This window comes from Biomphalaria glabrata, chromosome 18 (assembly GCF_947242115.1).
Source record: "Biomphalaria glabrata chromosome 18, xgBioGlab47.1, whole genome shotgun sequence".
Taxonomy (NCBI): Eukaryota; Metazoa; Mollusca; class Gastropoda; family Planorbidae; genus Biomphalaria; species Biomphalaria glabrata.
Window position 1 is genome coordinate 21,175,350 of NC_074728.1, and position 20,301 is coordinate 21,195,650.

The following is a 20,301-nucleotide window of genomic DNA, read 5'->3' on the forward strand; positions in this document are numbered from 1 at the left end:
CTCATTTCTTGTTCAATTTATTTGTGGTGATAGTTTGAAATATAAATGAGAGACAGAGAGAGACAGCGAGAGAGAGAGACAGAGAGAGACAGAGAGAAAGAGACAGAGAGAGAGACAGACAGACAGAGAGAGACAGCGAGAGAGACGGAGAGAGACAGAGAGAAAGAGACAGAGAGAGACGGAGAGAGAGAGACAGAGAGAGACGGAGAGAAAGAGACAGAGAGAGACGGAGAGAGACAGAGAGACGGAGAGAGAGAGACAGAGAGAGACGGAGAGAAAGAGACAGAGAGAGACGGAGAGAGAGAGACAGAGAGAGAGAGACAGAGAGAGAGAAAGAGACAGAGAGAGAGAAACAGAGAGAGAAACAGAGAGAGAGAGACAGAGAGAGAGGTGTAGCTGTATCGATTAGTTTGGATCAGTCATGTAGTTACATTTGAATTAGATCTGTGCAATTAATAATAATGTTAGCAATTGTTTTTTATTTGGCGCAATTTCATGCGTTTAGATTTCTCAATATGTTATGATCCTATCAGTTATCTGGACCAGGAAAAAAGAAGAATGTATTAGTATTTTGGGTTTTTGGCACATCGGCATACTTTATGCCATGTCGTGCCCGTAATCCCTCAAGGATTACTCTCCCTTCATATCACAAGAGATACATTTTCTAGAGTTAAGTCATTAAAAACAAGGGCAGATAAATAAAGCAATGGTAAGACGTCATCAAAGTATGACAGGCCTACCAATAAAAGAGACTCATTCCAATGTAAAAGATGTCTGTTGCCTCAACGGTTCAACAGATAAAGTGATAGGTGAAGATAAAGGTACCATATTGAGATAGAATTGCATAAAAACGTCACCATTTAACAATAAAAAATGACAATGTAAATGAGGTTATCAAAATGTAGCTTAAGAAATATATGACGTTAGTAGTCCACACCCGGAGGAATGCTCCCGTTGGCTCAGTGTTGGCCCTCCGGTGGAAACGTCCGCCCGGGAAAGTGGATAGGCCAAGTACGGTAGCAAACATAGCTCTCAGTGGGCTACCACGCATACCCTCTAGCGAGGCTACATTACACGGGGTAGGGATGGAAAAAAAGGCTCGCTAAACCAGTCCGAAACCCCCCATCAGCCCGGTTCCCAAAGGGGCCCATACGTGTATTGATGGTCTCCCCCCACTGGTACGATGGGACAGAATAGGCATAAGGATGGCTCCTCATGTGGGGCTTGAGCTTCCGGCCACACATGAAAGGAGGAATTCATGCAGGGGCTCGGAAGAGCGTGCAACATGCCAAGACGGGTGTGAATAAATGATCACTTAGTCGACGGGGGCCTCCTGACAGAGAGATCGGTGAAGAGACAATTTCTCATCCTGGCCACGAGATAAAAGCCTTTCTCGGGTCATATTTGCGTAAATATATAGTTTTGTGATTAATACATAACAATACATATATATATAGGTCTGTGAGTTGATCGATCTCGGATAAGAATTAGTTTCTATTTTTCAGTCTAGACAAGAAAAACTAAATAATGTCAAGGACGCTATATTAAAATTAAATAATTATAAGCCTTGTCTTCGAGTCTGAAGATTTATGAGGAATGCAGTATTTCCCGTGGGTGCGCAGCCCCAGCTGTGACCTACATATTTTGCCACCCTATAGCAGACATAACCATTTCCCGCCGGTAGTCGATTGACATTTTCTTTTCATCGTTTTGTCGTCTACGTCTGTCCTCGGCAGAAGATTTTCTTTAGGCCTCAATGGACCTCATTCACCAATCGTAAACAAACAACATTTAGTCACGTGATCTTATTAATAAAACAACGGGAAAAAACTGTCACGTGACAACCATCATGAATTAAACATGAGATCGTAAATTATATAGAAGAGATAGAGCACCACGTGGATAAATGTTGTTTGTTTACTATTGGTGAATGAGGTCAATTGTGTATCCCGAGGCATTTGTTAATGATCTCCAGCTGGTCCGAATCCGCCTGATGGCAGGTCCTGTCTTCCATGATAGCTATTAGCTAAGCAATACTTATGTAATAGACACACTTAAACAACATGAGCTTCAATAAACACAATGATTTTATTAGTCTCTATTTATGTTCTTTACTCCAGCCACTTCTTCTCTATAAACTGACCTCCTTTTATACACAGTCCTGACACACTGCTGTTCACTCAACCATATACACTCAAGGTCCACTGGTCATTTCATACACAGGCACACACACACTGCACCACCAGCCACTCAAAAACACAGACACTTACTATCACAACTTGCTTAATTCTTTAACCGGACACACCAACAATCAGCTATTTCTTGCCTTCTCTTCATAGATATGAAATTCTAAGAGCTAGACATCCAGCCTGTGTTTTACGTCTAATGTTTTACCGAGGTGCTAATTAACTCTGTTCTCTTCGGTACCAATTTTAACCGGAAGAAGGTAGTACTGAAAAATACGCATTGAAAAAAAGATGTGGATAATATCTATATCATATTGTAAACAAAGATTTAAAAACATTTCTTATTCTAGATTTATATAAATTCACACATGACTAAGGTACAATAAGGATGTTACTGTTCCTTTTTTTAAAATTGTAAGCCATAATAAATTGTTAAAACGTAAAATGAATATGTAGATCTATACATAAACAAAATCTAATAAAATAAATACTCAAAGACACAAAAATAAAAGAGCATTCCTCTTTCCATATGCTAGGACAAATGTGTACAAATACTCCTTCTTCCCTAGTGTTATTAGAGCATGGAATGGGTTGCCTGAGCCAGCCAGGAAAACCAGTGACTTGGCAGAATTTAAGTCATTGCTTAACATGCATGACTAGATGCATGACGCGTAGGACGTAATCATCTTCTATTTTTGAAGTAACATCTTTATTATATAAGATAAGATACATTTTTTTAAAAATCATCACAGCTTCAGTTTTGAGATAATTAACATTATCTGATTATCTAAATTTGAACTATATTTATATAGTGCAATATAAGTCAAAGGTTTAAGAATGCCATGCAATGGAAATGTAGATCTAGACTTGACTGTATTGCTTTGAGACTTATTGATTCTATTTCTTCCATAATAGCAAACATATGCATCACTCTGCTGTTTTGGCCTGGCTTTTCTTCACATGTTTTCAATGCAGAGGTAGGTTTATTGGGCATATTTTTTCACACATTAATATTCTTAATTATCGTCGTTTATACCATTATTGACATCGCTGTACCACTGTCTCATAATGTAACAAAAACTGAAATGGAAAAACAAAGAAAATATTAGAACCTAGGCTTGGAGATTAAGCGTTTATGGAAGATATCTAGAATAAAAATATATCCCATTGTTGTATCAGCCGCGTTGATAATGACAACTGACCTCACAGATATCTCCAAGGCCCTTAACATTCCTAGGAACATCCTCGTTGCCTGTCAGAGGGCGGTACTGCTGCAGACCTGCCACATCACCAGAAAATTCCTCAGTAAGCTCTGATAAAGGGACTTCAATGAATGTTGTTTCTGTAGCGAAACTCGACCCTGGCAGTGCCAGAGAATGAATACTCGTTCGTTTCTAACATAATAATAAGAATAATACAAATAATAATAGTACAATAATAATAATAGGCATTGTTCTCGATATGGAAGAGTATGGTTGAGTGCAGTATTTTAAATGATTACGCAAACCCATTTTCAACCTTGATATTTGGTAATAACTAATGCAGACAAAGCCGATGTCTGCTTTTCTTTGGGCTACAGTTGTGTCTCACGTCCTTTTTGAGAACTCTCCAGCTGTCTATTTCAGGGTCCATCCGCTGTCAGCTCCTTTCTTCTAAGCCAGTGAGAACAAAAATTGCGCCTTATTTGTCCTTTATAGTGGTTTTATGAGCCTGTCACAGTCTTAGTTGACATTGCATGATCTAAAGTTCACGTCATGTTAATAGTTTAAAAGACACGTGGAATTCCTGATGTAGAAAACAGGAAGTAGAATGAAAAGTTGACTTTGAGTTCAGTCAAGTCAAGTCAGTAAGGTCTTGCTCCCGGGACAGGAAGGTTGGACGTCTCTTCCTGGACTGGTGTATATATGTATATAGCATGAAAGTCACTGGACTAGTGATTGTTGTTTAATAATATTTGAGAGTTGATTTCATTATGTGCTTATTGGATATTAAGGTATTATTCGTATTTCAATTAAGGTCTTGCTCCCGGTCCAGGAAGGTTGGACGTTTCTTCCTGGACTGGTGTGTATATATGTATATAGCATGAAAGTCACTGGACTAGTGATTGTTGATTAATTATATTTGAGAGTTGATTTCATTATGTGCTTATTGGATATTAAGGTATTATTCATATTTCAATGGATATCTATAGTTGAAGCTCCAGTGTCACTAGTAGTGATTGTTCTTATTGTTACCCGCTGAGATGCGGACGTGATTGATACTTTTGATACCGCTGCTATGCGGATGTGATTATTATTTCTTGACTTGTAGCACTAACAAGGAGTGCAGTATATTATTATTATGTTGTAAATAAAATCTTCATGTTGTCTGCTGAACGGACTTGAGTCAGTTCGTATAGTGTTTGTCCTGTCACGTGTCTAGAGTACTTCAGGAAGTAAGAACCCAGTATTACAACACTCAACCTTTCATTTACAGAGCCCCCCCCCCTCCCCTCCCCTCCCCCTTTACGACATCCTTCTCTAAACTTTTCTTTAGAAAGATCCAGTGGTACGCTGGAAGCTGACGTGGACAGAACATTTTGTTTTCAGACCTTGTGGTCTATAGGGCAGATGATGTAAAGGTCATCGGTTTGTCTAACCTAAGGTTAACGAGAAGTAATCATGTGGCCAGCACAACGACCAACCGCCTTAAACTTCTCCCCAACACCATTGGAGCTGGGTGGACTCAGAGGAGTCCGAAAGATCCTGAAATTCAAAATTACAGTCTTCACAAGGATACGATACCCGGACCCACGGTTTGGAAGCCAAGAGCTTTACCGCCCAGCCACCTCGCCTCCTGATGTGGACTGTATAGAAACACTAATCAGGGGCGGATTTTGGTGTCGAAATAGGCCCATGCCTTTCTATACCATCCGGCCCAACAATTGTATATCATATGATGGACATCGAAATCTAGGTCTACTTGACCTCAAAGTCCTTTTGCTAAGCTTGATAACTTATCGATAACTGTACTTTCGCATATAGTGAACACTATATTCTTTTACGACATATAGGCTTCATGTTGCTTTTTAATCGCTAAGTGTGTAGGCCCTGAAAGGATGAAGCCTACTAGTAGTACTGTCTACGGATGTAGGCTATTACATTATTTCGGAAAATGTGTTAAATTAAATTAGAGTTTGTAAACTTTTAAACACGACGCTCAGAGGGCCCCCTTAAATAAGAGAATTTTATTATTATTATAATTATTATTATAGCTTTTATATAGCGCTACTTTCATGCTTATAGCATGCTCAGAGCGCTTTGGTCCAATCTCATTTGTGGACCAGTTGGGGGTATCCGTGCTGCCTTTAGGCGCTCAGTAAACACAACTCTGCACGAGTCGGGTGTCGAACCTCGAGCCCCCTTCTAGTTAGCCAAGACAAGACAAGTTCAAGCGCACTTAGCCTCTCGACCACGCTTCCCACAATATAGAATAGAATATAGAATATTATAAAACCTTTAACAGCTTATTATTAAGACTCTGCAATCACCTTACAAGTGCAGTCGACATAACCAACTGCGATATTTTACAGATCATTGGCTTCTTCCTACAAACAGCTTTTCTTTTTCTTATGGATAGAAGGTTGTCCAAAGGAGCCACGGTGTTCCGCGAGGCCTCAGTAGGTGGTCCTTGATGTACTGGAATAATTAACTAGTAGGCCACAATGTGTATTAATCTCTCTAAAATATAAGTGTTTTTGCTAAATACTCAGAATGTGCGAAAAGTTCCTTAAAAGGGAAATATTTGTGAAACAAATATAAAAGTACATAAACTATAGATAGCTGCTACTTCAACAGGGGAGTTAACCAATGGTACAGAGTTTATGTTTTCGACCCTGCCAATAGCTGGAGGCTTATGGACGTTTGGTCTGATCGTGCTCACTTTTGAAACCAAAACCGAGGCAAGCGAAACTTTTTTTTTAAACTTGTTTAATGCATTTGGGGGTGGGGAGGCAGGGTAGAATTGAATACCAATAAACTCATTCCGGTAACAGAACGGACATTAAAAATGCAACCTAATTAAAACCCAGAAATACCTAGATAGTTGATAGACATTTACCTTCTGTGGACATGGTTCTCCGATGAAAGCAAATGATATATAGGTCATATATTTTTTGGCCTACAGTTAATAAGGGTGTCATGTGGCCAGCACAACAACTTTCCCCCTTACTTCCCCAACTGAGGCCACATAACTATTTCATATCTAAAAACCTAAAATCCCCAAGTACAACGACCTAGTGAAGACCTAGTCGTATCTCTTAATTTATCTCTTGACCCCCCTCTGGTTCGGATCCTAAGCACTTAATCACTGTGCCCGTAAACATAGATAGGTCACTGGTATTACATTACATTTAGACAAGTCTCTTGCAGTGTCTTAAGCATAAATAGGTCACTGGTATTCCATTACATTTAGACAAGTCTCTTGCAGTATCTTAAACATAGATAGGTCACTGGTATTACATTACATTTAGACAATTCTCTTGCAGTATCTTAAACATAGATAGGTCACTGGTATTACATTACACTTAGACAAGTCTCTTGCTGTATCTTAAACATAGATAGGTCACTGGTATTCCATTACATTTAGACAAGTCTCTTGCAGCATCTTATTACATAATGACAATAACTTCGTTTGTCGTTAAGATGATTATACATTTCTTAATAGTATCTTAGGATATTATATAGCATTACTATTAGATGATAATGAAGCCGTCTTCTCTTATCTATAGTTAAAGACCATTTTATTTTCAAGAAAACTCTCCATCCAGGAGGACACCTACTCAATAGACGCAAATGAAAGCTTTATCTCTCTTGGACCCAACTACAGGTAAGGGCGATGATATAGTAATTTTGGAATAAGCCTATGGTAAATGTTGGTGTTGGTAGAGCATTTGAAGCGAGACCGATTAAAATAAAAATACATTTTAATTAAAATTCCTTCTTTATGAAGGGAGATAACATTTTGTAAGAGCGATTACTTGCTCTTTTTAAACTGGTAAGTGATAGATTTTTAGAAAATGGACTATTTTTTAACCCGCCCCTAGCTCACACCTTGTTGATGTCTAAAGGGCTGAGCCGAAGGCTCTTCAAGCCCTAAGTTTGAAAAAAACATGCTTGGACGCCAAACAGTAAAAAAAAAACAAACCTGTGTGAACACACAGTTCTCTTTGGGAGAGACCCTAGACAATGCCTATGTAAGGCATTGCTGTTGACCGATGCGTTTGACCCCCGACACGTGGGCTAGATACACGGCCGAAGGCCGAGAATGCACCGGGATCTTCTGCCATTTTCCTTCAATGTACCAAGCTAACTGTGCGGGACCCGCCATTTATGTAACGGTCCCTTTGAGGAACAGCGCATGGACTGGTGACAGGTTTGTGGGGACTTTATTACAACCCCGCCCGTGCAATGGGTGGACTCTCGTCTACCCGTGGGCATCCCCACGGGAGTCCTGTGTTGCTACCCATTTAGCCTAGCCACTTCCTCTAGTGGCCGTTTCCACGCGGGCGCCACGATGAGGCAGGGCAACGTGCCCGCGCGAGCTCACACCTACCTCCTGCCTCGTAACAAAACGCCAGCATATAAATATACATATAGTACAAGCAATTCTAGTTTGTCACTATAGACACAGACTTGGAAACATTAAAACTCCATCTAGTTAGAGATTTATTTTAGAAGCTACTATTTTTATGATGTGGATATAGATTAAGAAACATATCAAACAATAGAAAATAAGAATACTTAAAAAAAAAAAAAAAAAAAAAACCTACTTATCTAAGGTTAAATAACCTCTATTTACTACCATTTATATGACAATTACAAGGTTTAGCTCCCTTTCTGCTCCATACAACAAAATTAATTAATAAGTACTCAATGATAAATTGGTTAATTTTTTGACTGAAGGAAAGTTGGAGGAAAAAAAATGTCAATGCAAAGTAAAAGGACAAAATTCACACATATATATATATATATATATATATATATATATATATATATATATATATATATATATATATATGCATCTCAATTAGTAGCATTTATTTCCCTTATTTTGAAGTTGATCACAAAAATTAATCACCAATAATTAATTAGAAGACATAAGTCTAGAGTCTAGACTAGAATACAGGATCTATTCGTAATATGGCATAGACGTTATTAATTAATTCGGTGATATAAATGTAGATGTCTCTCGGAGATGAATATGCAAGTGTTTAAGTATTACCTTAAGTACCTTTTGCTCCTTCAAGCAACGTAGATATTATTTTTAAATCCAATTGTCATCGTTTTCAATATACTTTTTTTATTACCTCTCAACATGTCAACATTAGCTTGCGCTAGAAAGTATTCAAATCTAATAAGAAAAACAGTTTTTAAAAATATTATTTACAAATACAATACAATCATTTTTTTTTAAGTTTAAATAGAATATCATGATTATTTTTTTTTTTTCTGAAATGTTTGGATTAATTCGGGTATCGAACCCGTGACACCGTCAGTTGTTAAATCTTTTTCTATTCGGCCAGCTAGATAGATATAGGCCCTTACATATGCCATTATTTATAGATATGTAGTAAAATGTACATTATATGGATATGAAGATCTAACACTAGACCTTAAGTTCTGATTTAAAACTCTTTAAGATCTAGTCTAGATTTACTTTATCTAGACTAGATGTCATCTATATTAGATTTACGTCAAAATATAAACATCGCCTATAAGCTTCAATAAAATTGAAGTAGCGTTACCTTTACTTAGTTATGGCATAATCACGGTAATACGGCTAACTACGCCATGTTGGCTATAAACTGTCATATTTCTTCAGCCAAATTTACATTTTTTATTTTTTATTTTAAAAAAGATAACGGTTTAAGTGGAGTTTTCCCCTTGTGACCAAAAAGCTAGTAATTCTTTTCTCAGCGATATGCATCAATTGTTAAATTTCTAGGAAAAAAATTGTTAGAGGCGATTTTTGAGATCCGCTGTCCAGGTTCTCGGATCCAGGTTTCTGCTGGTTCCATGATGATCTGACTTGAATAGAGGAATTGTAAGATAAACCTAATGCAATAGCTGCTTTATGTCACGTGGCACAAGGTAATTTCATCTCTTTTGGTCTCATAAAAGTTGTGCGACTCATTCTGATAAATACTAAAGAAAGTCTACTTCTATCCACATCTGTCATTTCTCATGCAGTAAAATGCCCATCACCCCAGTTACAGCTTTAAAACAGACAAAATATAAGAGACTAGTCGACCGGCGGTGTAGTATATGCCGCTATTTTGCATGGCCGGCCTTAAGCCACTGCAACTTAAGCGTCTGCAGTGTGCCCCGCACTTTCACAGGACCCGCGCTAATTCTAAGTGTATAAAAAAAGTTGATATAAGAAAAGTTACAAAGGCAATGTTATAAAATAGATACAACATTATCTCTAAAGTAATTTTATCTTCGGGTGGTAGAGCAAACGCTATAATTATATTTTTGTTTTTTTATATGCGCAGTAATTTATTAAACAAAACTGCCTGAAAACAGTTTGAATAAAATGTCACGCGCAGTTACGATTTTTAACTGGAAAAAAAAATAGTTTAGTATATATGAGAAAGTAAAAAAAAAAAAGGACATCTTACTATTTAGTTTGTTTAGAATATTAAAATGTTTACCGCTGAAAATTTAGTTCTCCTATCGGCTTTGGTGCAAAGCCCACAGTTTACGTGAAAACACAGGCGCCAGTACACTTAGTACTATGGATGGTCAAGGGAGACTATTTGATATCAGCCATGGTGAAACTTCTGCCAGTGACCGCCTGGGGAACGGTCTATTTGGCCATCACTTTAAAGTAAGATTTTAAATATATTTGTTTATTGACAATAATTTTATTAAAGCTTAGATCAGCTCTGTCTGTCTTGTAAAAATTGTGTACACGTTATATATAGTTCACTCCCAAACTCGGATCCTTGTGAAATTTGGCACAAGTATTTCTTTTACCTGATAACACAGGGATCCATTATATTATTTTTTAAAAATACACAACTTAGTAAATTAACTATTAGTAATTTTTTTTTGGTATCTCGAACTAGGGAAAGAAATTGTACTTGACTGAAGTGGTGGTATGTTTGTTGTGTAATTTTTTACATGTTTCGGATGTTCCTTCAGAGTTGAAGAAATAATACTTCCTAGACAAAACCTGCTGCAGGACGACAGGAGATGGTAGCAGGCAGGGTTTAAACACGGCGCCATCGATAAGTCCGAACGACAGTCCAGCGCGCAAACCGCATGACTAGGCAGCTGAGTTACCTTTATAGGTCGTCGTCTGATGCTTAGTGAACAGAAACATGAAATAAGACGAGACTATAGAAATAATACATAACTTTACAATTTTCACCTCTCCAACTGGTCCGATCACAACTGGTCCGACCATGTGACATGATCATAGCATAATTGCTGATAGCTTTTTAAATGTATTTATAAAAGAAGGTGAACGGCCTGAATTCAAACTCGTGGGCTAAAGCCATCTCAGACTTCTCAAGCCAACGTGGTAACCACTCTCTACTAAATAACTCTATACAAAAACAATCTGAGGCTTCTCAAGCCAACGCGGTAAGCACTCTCTACTAAATAATGCTATACAAAAACAATCTGAGGCTTCTCAAGCCAACGCGGTAAGCACTCTCTACTAAATAACGCTATACAAAAACAATCTCAGGCTTCTAAAGCCAACGCGGTAACCACTCTGGACTAAATAGCGCTATACAAAAACAATTGTTAAAAATATTTCTAATCGTATAGATTTATTATTTTTAGCTTACATCTATTACAAATGTAATTACTTGGCATTCAAACTAATTGATACAACTACAATTTATCCAAGATTTGTGATTTAAACAAAAATAATTATAAAATATTATTTTACTTCTTTAAAATTTAAAAAAAACATTTGTGTTTTCTCTCTACCTCGCACCAGAAGGAGCCCTTACATTTTGGTCACAGCTTGTGTCGACGGGACTGAAATTGAAGTACATCTCAATGTAGCCAAATTTAGGAAAGTCAGAGTACCCAAAAAGAGCTTATTCCGTAAAAGGCCTACCTACCAATTTACACTCGACATGTAAGCTTACTTGTTCACTTCTGTGGAATGTCTGTGATTCAGCTGTGTATAGAGTCTAGCTAATTCAAAGTTATGAGTAACGTTGTTCAACTTTCAGACCTTTGCGATCTTAAGGGAAGATGATGTTAAGATCTTATGTTTGTTTTAGCCAACAGTTAACGATCAGGGTGTCATGTAGCCAGCACAACGACCAACCCATAAGAGTTGAGTAGACTCAGGGAAGATGATGTTAAGATCTTCTGTTTGTTTTAGCCAACAGTTAACGATCAGGGTGTCATGTAGCCAGCACAACGACCAACCCATAAGAGTTGAGTAGACTCAGGGAAGATGATGTTAAGATCTTCTGTTTGTTTGGCCAACAGTTAACGATCAGGGTGTCATGTAGCCAGCACAACGACCAACCCATAAGAGTTGAGTAGACTCAGGGGCGCCCTAAAAATCCCGAAATTCAACATCCCAGCTTTCTCAGAGATTTGCATCCAGGGCTCCAGGTTTCGGAAACCAAGCGCTTAACTACTCCGCCAACGCGCCCGTCTATGTCACGTGTAGGTGTATCAATTTTTTATAAGTTACAACATAAAATTTTTTTTAGTAGAAAATGGTCTAAACAAGAAATAAACGTAATTTACATTCATATAGAGACAGTCCAAATCAGTTTAGAAATATTTAAATATGAAGTCTTTGAATTAAACATTAAACACATTTAAAGACCGCATCACAAACCAAGATATTAGAGACAAGGTTACTGCAGCGATTGGACCCCATGATGACCTGCTGACTATCGTAAAAGAAAAAAAAAACTCAAGAAAAAAAATCTATGGCCATATTACAAGGTCTTCGCAAAGACCTTCCTTCAGGGAACAGTACCAGAAAAAAAAAAAAGAAGAAAAGGCAGACAGAGAAAGAAGATTTGAAAACAAAATAAAAGAATGAACGGGCCTGCCATTGAAAGAGTTTCTAATGCAAAAGACAGAAAGGGATGGAGAAAGACGGTCGACAAATCTCGCATGGTGCCTTAACGGTCCAACTGACTAAGGGATAGGTAAAAGGTAAAAATAGGACGATATTATTTTAATCTATTTACATGGGTCTATCTCACAATTTCATAGTGCATGTTCTACAGTTGACAGGTTTTGGATATTACAAAATGTAATAGTCTACATTGGATTCGTGTTCTACCCTATTCTAGATAAAGGATCCCCAACTACGCATGAATGTTACGCCCCCCCCCCACGCCCCATATTTACGTCTAGATATGCAAGAACGTAAAACACAAGCCATTTACAAAAAAACGACAGACAAAAACAGCTCGCGAATCCTGACTGAATTTTGGAAAACTGTAGAAGCAAGACCTATCTTCTAATGTTTATCCCTACCTATGGTTTATTGCGCTTCAGTTCTCAAGATAAGTGAATAGCTCGTTGTGACAAACTGCCATTCTTTATCACTCAGCTCATCACTTATATACGAATATTCTGAGCGCCTAGGGGGCGCGGCGGCTGAGTGGTTAAGCGTTAGCCTTCCGAACCTAAGGTCCTGGGTTCGAATCTTAGTGAAGACTGGATTTTGAATTTCGGTAGTCCACCCATCTCTAATGGGTACCTCCTGACTTGAGAAGGTGAAGGTGGTTGGTCTTTATGCTGGCCACATGACCACCATCTCTTAAATCGTTGGCGAAAATAGCAGGTGACATTAACATCATCTGCCCCATAGATCGCAGGGTCTGAAAGCGTAGCTGGGGTCTTTACTTTTATTTTAAAACCTGAGGCCAAGAGGCAGCACGGAAAACCTTCTCCCTGATACCATCTCTTTCCCCCCCACCCCCCAACTGGTTCACAAATGAGATTGGTCCATAGCTTTCTAAGCATGCTATAAGCTTGAAAGTAGTGCCATTTTAAAGCTATAATAATAATAATATTTATTATTATGAATGGAAACTCCTGACCGTCTAGAGAGTTATATTCTTCGACATTTAGAGATAATATTGTTCTGTCCTATTTCAAGCCTTAGGAAGGCAGAGAAGACATGGAACAAGGAACAAAAGTCCAGAGTTCAAACCTCATATCTACGCTTCCTTCCAGCTCTTAGTAAAGTGTTTATGAAAAAAAAGTTGCTTCCAAGAAATAAGTAAATTTAGAAATTGAAAATCCGATTCCTTGAATTATTTGTACAGCTCTAGGAAAACACTTTAATTGACTGGCTCAAAGACTGACTGATTTACTGACTCAATGACTGGCTGACGCAAAGACTGAATAACTCAATGATTTGAGAACTGAAACAATGACTGACTGACTCGATTACTGAATGACTATTTGACTCAATGACTAACTTACTGACTCATTGAATGACTGACTCATTGACTGACGGACGTACAGACTCGAAGACTGACTTGCTGACTCAATGATTGATTGACTGGCGGACTTAATAATTCATCGAATGGCTGACTTAATGATTGAATAACTGACTCAGTGACTGAATGACTTACTGACTAAAAGAATAACTGACTGAATCAATGATTGACTAACTGTCTGACTGACTCAATGACTGACTGACAATGACTGACAGACTTAATGACTGAATGAATTACTGACTCAATGACTAACTGACTCAGAGACTAACTGACTGACTTAATGACTGATTCAATGTAATAATATTTCTTAAACGTTAATTTCTCGTTGTAGGTACCAGTCATATTCTGCGTCCTCTTGTATAGAAAGCCAGAAGATGGAGGACAGCGGATTTACAGGTAGTAGATATGAACTTACTGAGAATTCATAGACTTAAAAAAGTCTGTAGCTGAAGGTGGGTCCTGTTAATGCTCATGGTTAGGGTCCGACTGGGTAACCATAAAAAGTGTGTACACATTATTTCTCCAACACCCTATCACGGATCAAATTGAAATTCCTCACAATGATTTATTTTCATACATGAATCAGTAAAACAAATAACCGATTTATCATTTAAATGCTGGTAAATAACAATTTTGTTTAATGACAACAAAGGAAATTAATTCATCAGTATTCACAGATATTGCTAAATATGTAGCGTTGGGCCGCCTTATAGGAGCTATACACGTCATTTCTCGCATACCCATTTGTGACAAGAGGGACAATTAGGGTGGCTATCTTTATTTTTTTTAATTAGAGTTAGTCCCCTTTATTACTTGATTTAAGTCCCTGTCAACTGTTTACAATTGCCACTCTCTCTTGAGTCTTTCAACTGACCAGTGTAGTTTGAACTAAATCTCTATAATGTTTAACTAATACTTGTGTTGCTGTACTATTGCTGTGTTACTCAAGAGGAGTGTGCCACTGTTGTGGGAAGAGTATTTCGATAATGAGCTAAGTAGACTTTATTTATTTGTTAGTACTAAGTTGGTTGATGTAAATGATATAGGTCTACTTAGTCCAGGGGTTCTCAACCTGTGGGTCGCGACCCCTTTGGGGAGTCGATTGACGATTTGCCAGAGGTCGCCTAAGACCATCAAAAATATGGATTGTTATTGTCTATTCTTCTATTGCTGTATGTGTGTGTGTGTGTGAGGTGGGGTCGCGGCAGAGTGGGAGATTGTAAAAAGGGGTCGCCGTGCTTAAAAGGTTGAGAACCGTTGACTTAGTCTCTTATCCTCTCCTGTATGTTTTTTTAAAGACATCTTTTGTTTAGATACGAGACAGTAGTGTGTCTGATGAATGACGTCATTTCATTGTTAATGCATGTGTGATATTATTTTCGGCATAAGACATTATTGTGCCTCTATGATGGTGGTTCTTTAATTATATTGACCGGAAACTGTCTTGCTACTTTGCTTTGTTTCATTATTTCATTTTCTCTTGTGAGCCTTTATTGCCATTTATATTTTCCATGATCTTTTTTCTTTTGTTTGTAAATAAACTCCTTCTTTTGTTGCAACTGAAATCTCAGAATTATTACTTGTCTGTCTCAGTAGTTTTGTACATCTAGAGGCAAATAGTTATTAGCCTAGATAATATAATTGGGACCACAAAGTACCACTGGACTAACTTGCCAGTACAGTACAGGTCACTGGTCTTATGACCTATCCTAATACTAGGTCACACCATTCTTGGATCAAGTTTAAACTTTCTACAACTATATTTTGTTCTTAACGAGTGCGGAGTTCTTCTCCTTATATATATATATATATATATATATATATATATATATATTATATATATATATATATATATATATATATATATATATATATATATATATATATATATATAATATATATATTCTAACCCTATTCTGCCACAACGTGGCACCCGGGTGGAAACGACCTTTTGAGGAAGTAATTAGGCTAAATGAATAGCAAAACAAAACTCCTGTGGGAGTGTCCAAGGGAATGCGAGAGCTTTCCTATTGCACGGAGCGGAGTTGAAAGGGAGCTTCCACGTCCCTGTCGATAATCCATGCGCCGTTTCTCAAAGGACAGTTACACTAATGGCGAGTTTCTTGCACGGTTAGCTTGGTACAACATAGGAAAATGGCAGAGGTTCCCGGCGTACTTGGCCTTCGGCCATGCATTCTAGTCCATGCGCCCGGAGTGCCAGATATATCGGAAATAGCAATGCTTTACATAGGCATTGACTTGGATCTCTTCCAGAGCGAACGGTTGTTCAGGGAAGCTTACATGTCTAGAGCTTGAAGAACCTTCGGCTCAGCTCTTTTTTCAATCTAAAGATATGAAGTAAAAATAATTGGCATCCTTTTAAGTAATGAAGAGGCTTAGACAAAGGCCATTGTTCTCTAAACAATTCATCAATTGAACACAATCGTCATCCCACAAGTGACGCATGCATTGAAGTAATCTGCTGCAATCGAAAATAGGCGAAACACTGATCCGGAGAAATGGTTAAGAAGGAATTCAGGAGTCACAGAGATCAGGCCACAAACAATCGAATCCAATTCCGAACGGGTACTTCGACCACCCAATGAGGCTGTGATTAAGGGTCCTATGAGTCTTGTGGTAGATCTGCACGACAGAATTAATCGTGCGTCTGAAAGGATGCCTGAAATGAGGTCATCCTATTATAACCTAGCATCCTTCCTCATAGAGCATCTCATTTCAGTGAGCAGTAGCTGGGAAGAGGCTGCAGAATGGAACATGCTCTGTCCTGTAGTTGTATGTCTGCCTGGTTTTGACAGATTACTCAGAAAATGTTTGAGTTCTTGTATTAGATGAGTTTAAAACTACTAAAACAAGAAAGCCTATTCCAATAACAAGATAAAGAACCAAGTCCAGACCGTTAACTACTAAAATGAACTTTAATACATAATTGCCGCAGTGGAGTATCTGTCCGTAATACGATGTTGTCACCCTTTCGCCCCAACACCAACTGAATAATATTAACATCAACAAGCTTAACCCCACAATCCATGACGTCACTAAATGTCGCTTTCGATGTCCGTCAACTATTGCTGGATACCAAACGTCTATCGAGAGCTTGCCCATTTATCGCTTGTCTAAATTACACTAAAATTGTAGAGGTAGATAGAGGTATATGTATACCCCCATAATTCATTTTGTCATTTATCTATGCTAAATGCATTTTTTTTTCAGGAACTAAGATCATGGCGACAGAACCAGTTGGCGTTATTACCGGAAGTTGTCTCGGAAGGACTCTCTCTTATCAGACAAAAACTCAAGACATTATGATAGGTTCTCTGATCAGTTTCGATAAATGTGCAATAAAAACAAGGCAAATCATATTATTTTTAAAAAGTATTAGAAAATCATGTTCTATTTTTACAATATTGGCACTGGCCCATCCAGAAGTAATTTATTGTTAATCCATATATCGAAGACATGTACTGATCTTGGTTAATTTCTATTTTTGTGAATATCTTTTTCTAATTCTGTCCTATTTTCAATGTAAGTGGTGTACACTACAAACAAACACCATAAAATACATGTTTTGATTTATTCCTGTATTTTCCCCTAGAATCTGGATATCCCAAGAAGTATTTTGGACAAGAGTTCATCCTCTTTGTTCCAACGGCACAAATGTTAGACCTTGAGAAACCCAAAGGACAGCTTCTTGTCATTGCAATTGAGGCCGATACGGATGTCACCTTGGGAGGAGCAGCTACAGCAACATTGACGCTGAAAAACGAAGGTGATAAAGAGGAAGTAGGTCCAGTTACGTTTTTAAGACATCTTCTGATATCTTCTTCATCCTCTTCTTCATCTTCTTCATCTTCTTCTTCATCTTCTTTATCTTCTTCATTTTCTTCTTCTTCTTCTTCATCCTCTTTATCTTCATCTTCATCTTCTTTATCTTCTTCATTTTCTTCTTCTTCTTCTTCATCCTCTTTATCTTCATCTTCATCATCTTTTCCATCTTCTTCATCTTCTTCATCTTCATCATCTTTTCCATCTTCTTTATCTTCTTCTTCATCTTCATCATCTTTTCCATCTTCTTCATCTTCTTCTTCATCATCTTCTTCTTCATCTTCTTCTTCATCTTCTTCCTCGTTTTCATTATTATGTTGTAGCGTTTAGATGACTAGACCAATATACGAGATGAACTGTTGGATTGTTTAGATGACTAGACCAATATACGAGATGAACTGTTGGATTGTTTAGATGACTAGACCAATATACGAGATGAACTGTTGGATTGTTTAGATGACTAGACCAATATACGAGATGAACTGTTGGATTGTTTAGATGACTAGACCAATATACGAGATGAACTGTTGGAGTGTTCAGATGACTAGACCAATATACGAGATGAACTGTTGGAGTGTTCAGATGACTAGACCAATATACGAGATGAACTGTTGGAATGTTCAGATGACTAGGCCAATAAATGAGATGAACTGTTCGAGTGCTCAGATGACTAGACCAATATATGAGATGAACTTTTGGAGCGTTCAGATGTCTAGACTAATATATGAGATGAACTGTTGGAGTGTTCAGATGACTAGTTCAGTATACGAGATGAACTGCGTAGTAGTTTCCAAATCAGGGAGCTCTCCATATAGTTTTCTTACTTCGTGGGTGTTTTTGAGCCAGTTTCTTGTTCGGACCTCTTGATAAAGTTTGCATGGGGAGTTTCGCTAGTTCCAATTTTTAGTTTCCCGAACATATGTTTTCTCATTCTGTTGTGCCCGGTTCTGGGGCGAAAGATTTGACGTTGATCATGTCGGGGTAACTTATAATAGGTGTCGTCTTTCTAGTGATTCACTAATCACTATTACTGTGTCCGCCTTCTCATTTCTTTCTAGTTCAATATGTGTTGATATCTAATAATATTGTTATAACCCTATTGGCGGGTTAACTGTAGGTTCAGCTGACACACGTGAACTCAGGCGATGGACAGTGGACAGTACTACGGTTACACGCAAATATGACCAATGTTATGGACATGTGATCGAAAGCCTGCGTGGACTAGAGACACGGTTTGTAAGAAAGTGGGAGATGAAGACTGAAGAGCGTTGAGACCGGGACTGTTAGGTCAGCCATGAAGTCGGTCCTGGTGCAGTCCTCCGGTGTTATGTACGAGTCCATGAAGAAATAGGGACAGTAGAGTTCAGTACGGTGATGTACAGTAGTAGTAGTTTTATTGTGTTGCCAATTGTGTCATATTGGCTGTTTTAATTGACCATTATTAAAGTACCAGATTATTTGGAGCCTTGTTGTCAAGTTCTTGATGTGTTGTCAATGTTTGTAAAATGTTTTACATAATTTGGATGTTCCTTCAGAGTTGAAGATAGTTTACTTCCTAGTCCAAACCTCCCGCAGGACGACGGGGGATGGGAGCGGGCAGGGTTTGAACCCTCGACCGTCGATAAATCCGAACGACAGTCCAGCGAGCAAACCTCACGACCAGGCAGCCATGTTGATGTGTTGTGTTGTGTTTAGCAGTGTTTACAGAAGGCCCGATTAGAAGAGAATCGTAACAATATCAATGTCTGACAGCTCGAGTCCAATGTCGAAGAAGTGAGTCTATTTAGTTCAGAGATGATATTGCAGTCAGGTTTCCAATATTTTCATTTCTTGGCTCGTTCTTAGCCTCCATGCTAAAGGACTCTGTGTTTAAATTAATTACAAGCAGCGCCTTTTAAAAATGGCGGCAGTGTAGACTCCAAAGTTTTCATTTTCCCGTATAGGTATACCTCTTAATAATAACCAATTTCCTCTCTCTCTCTCTCTCTCTCATGGCCTCGTGCGTTATCACTGCAATGTGTTTCGCATTCGAACTGGACATGTTGGACAGTCTGTACGTCTTACTGGCAAAAAGGATCGCCAAAAAAAAAGACCGCACAGCGGCTATATTCCCTACACAAGCCTTCGCCTAACTCGGCCAGACTGTATTAGCGCTACTCGTTGCCTAGGATCAATACGTCCGTGTGTAGTCCCTCAATGAACTCTGTTGTTGCCTGTATTATTAATGTGCACGTCGTTTTTTTTTTCATTTTTTTTCTTTTTTGGCTTTCTTACCCTTGAAAATCACAACAAAATTTCCAATAAGGACAAAAAAAAAAAAAGAATGTCTTAGTCTTAGTATTGTACTCTATAGATATAAATCTCAAACTCCGACAGTTTTATTACTTTTTACATAAAAGTATCTCAAGTGCCTAACAAACAGAGCCTAGGAGTCTGTTCACATATTCTTTACAATTCTTTTATTTATTATATACGCATGAAAGTAGCGCTATATAAAAGCTATTATTATTATTATTATTAGGCCTATGTTAGAAATGAACGAGTAGTCATTCTCTGGCGAAGCCAGGGTCGAGTTTCGTCAAAGGGAAACAAAATTCATCGTAGTCCCTTTATCAGTTTCCAATGAGAAATTTTCTGGTAATGTGGCGGGTCTGCAGCAGTGCCGCCCTCTGACAGGCAACAAGAGCAATCCTAAGATTGTTAAGGGCCTTGAAAGTATCTGTGAGGTCAGTTGATATTATCCCCTCGGTTGATATAACAATGAGATATTGGTATATAGTTGTT

The 20,301-nt window shown here is 38.1% G+C and overlaps 1 protein-coding gene and 1 long non-coding RNA gene across 2 annotated transcripts in view; both read left to right on the plus strand.

Annotated features, from left to right (window-relative positions):
• The first annotated feature begins 2,470 nt into the window (after window positions 1-2,470).
• On the plus strand, window positions 2,471-6,120 carry LOC129923890 (uncharacterized). Its single transcript, XR_008775841.1, has 3 exons — window positions 2,471-2,563; window positions 3,102-3,163; window positions 6,023-6,120. It is a non-coding gene; the product is annotated as an uncharacterized LOC129923890 (long non-coding RNA).
• An 838-nt stretch (window positions 6,121-6,958) lies between these two features.
• LOC106064768 (uncharacterized) overlaps window positions 6,959-20,301 on the plus strand; it is a 32,471-nt gene continuing 19,128 nt past the window's right edge. Inside the window, exons 1-6 of the mRNA XM_056016679.1 lie at window positions 6,959-7,052; window positions 9,894-10,055; window positions 11,181-11,324; window positions 14,006-14,070; window positions 16,906-17,004; window positions 17,288-17,475. Coding sequence (XP_055872654.1) covers window positions 9,967-10,055; window positions 11,181-11,324; window positions 14,006-14,070; window positions 16,906-17,004; window positions 17,288-17,475 — 585 coding nt within the window. The 5' untranslated portion in view covers window positions 6,959-7,052; window positions 9,894-9,966. The remainder of the gene's footprint in view (window positions 7,053-9,893; window positions 10,056-11,180; window positions 11,325-14,005; window positions 14,071-16,905; window positions 17,005-17,287; window positions 17,476-20,301) is intronic.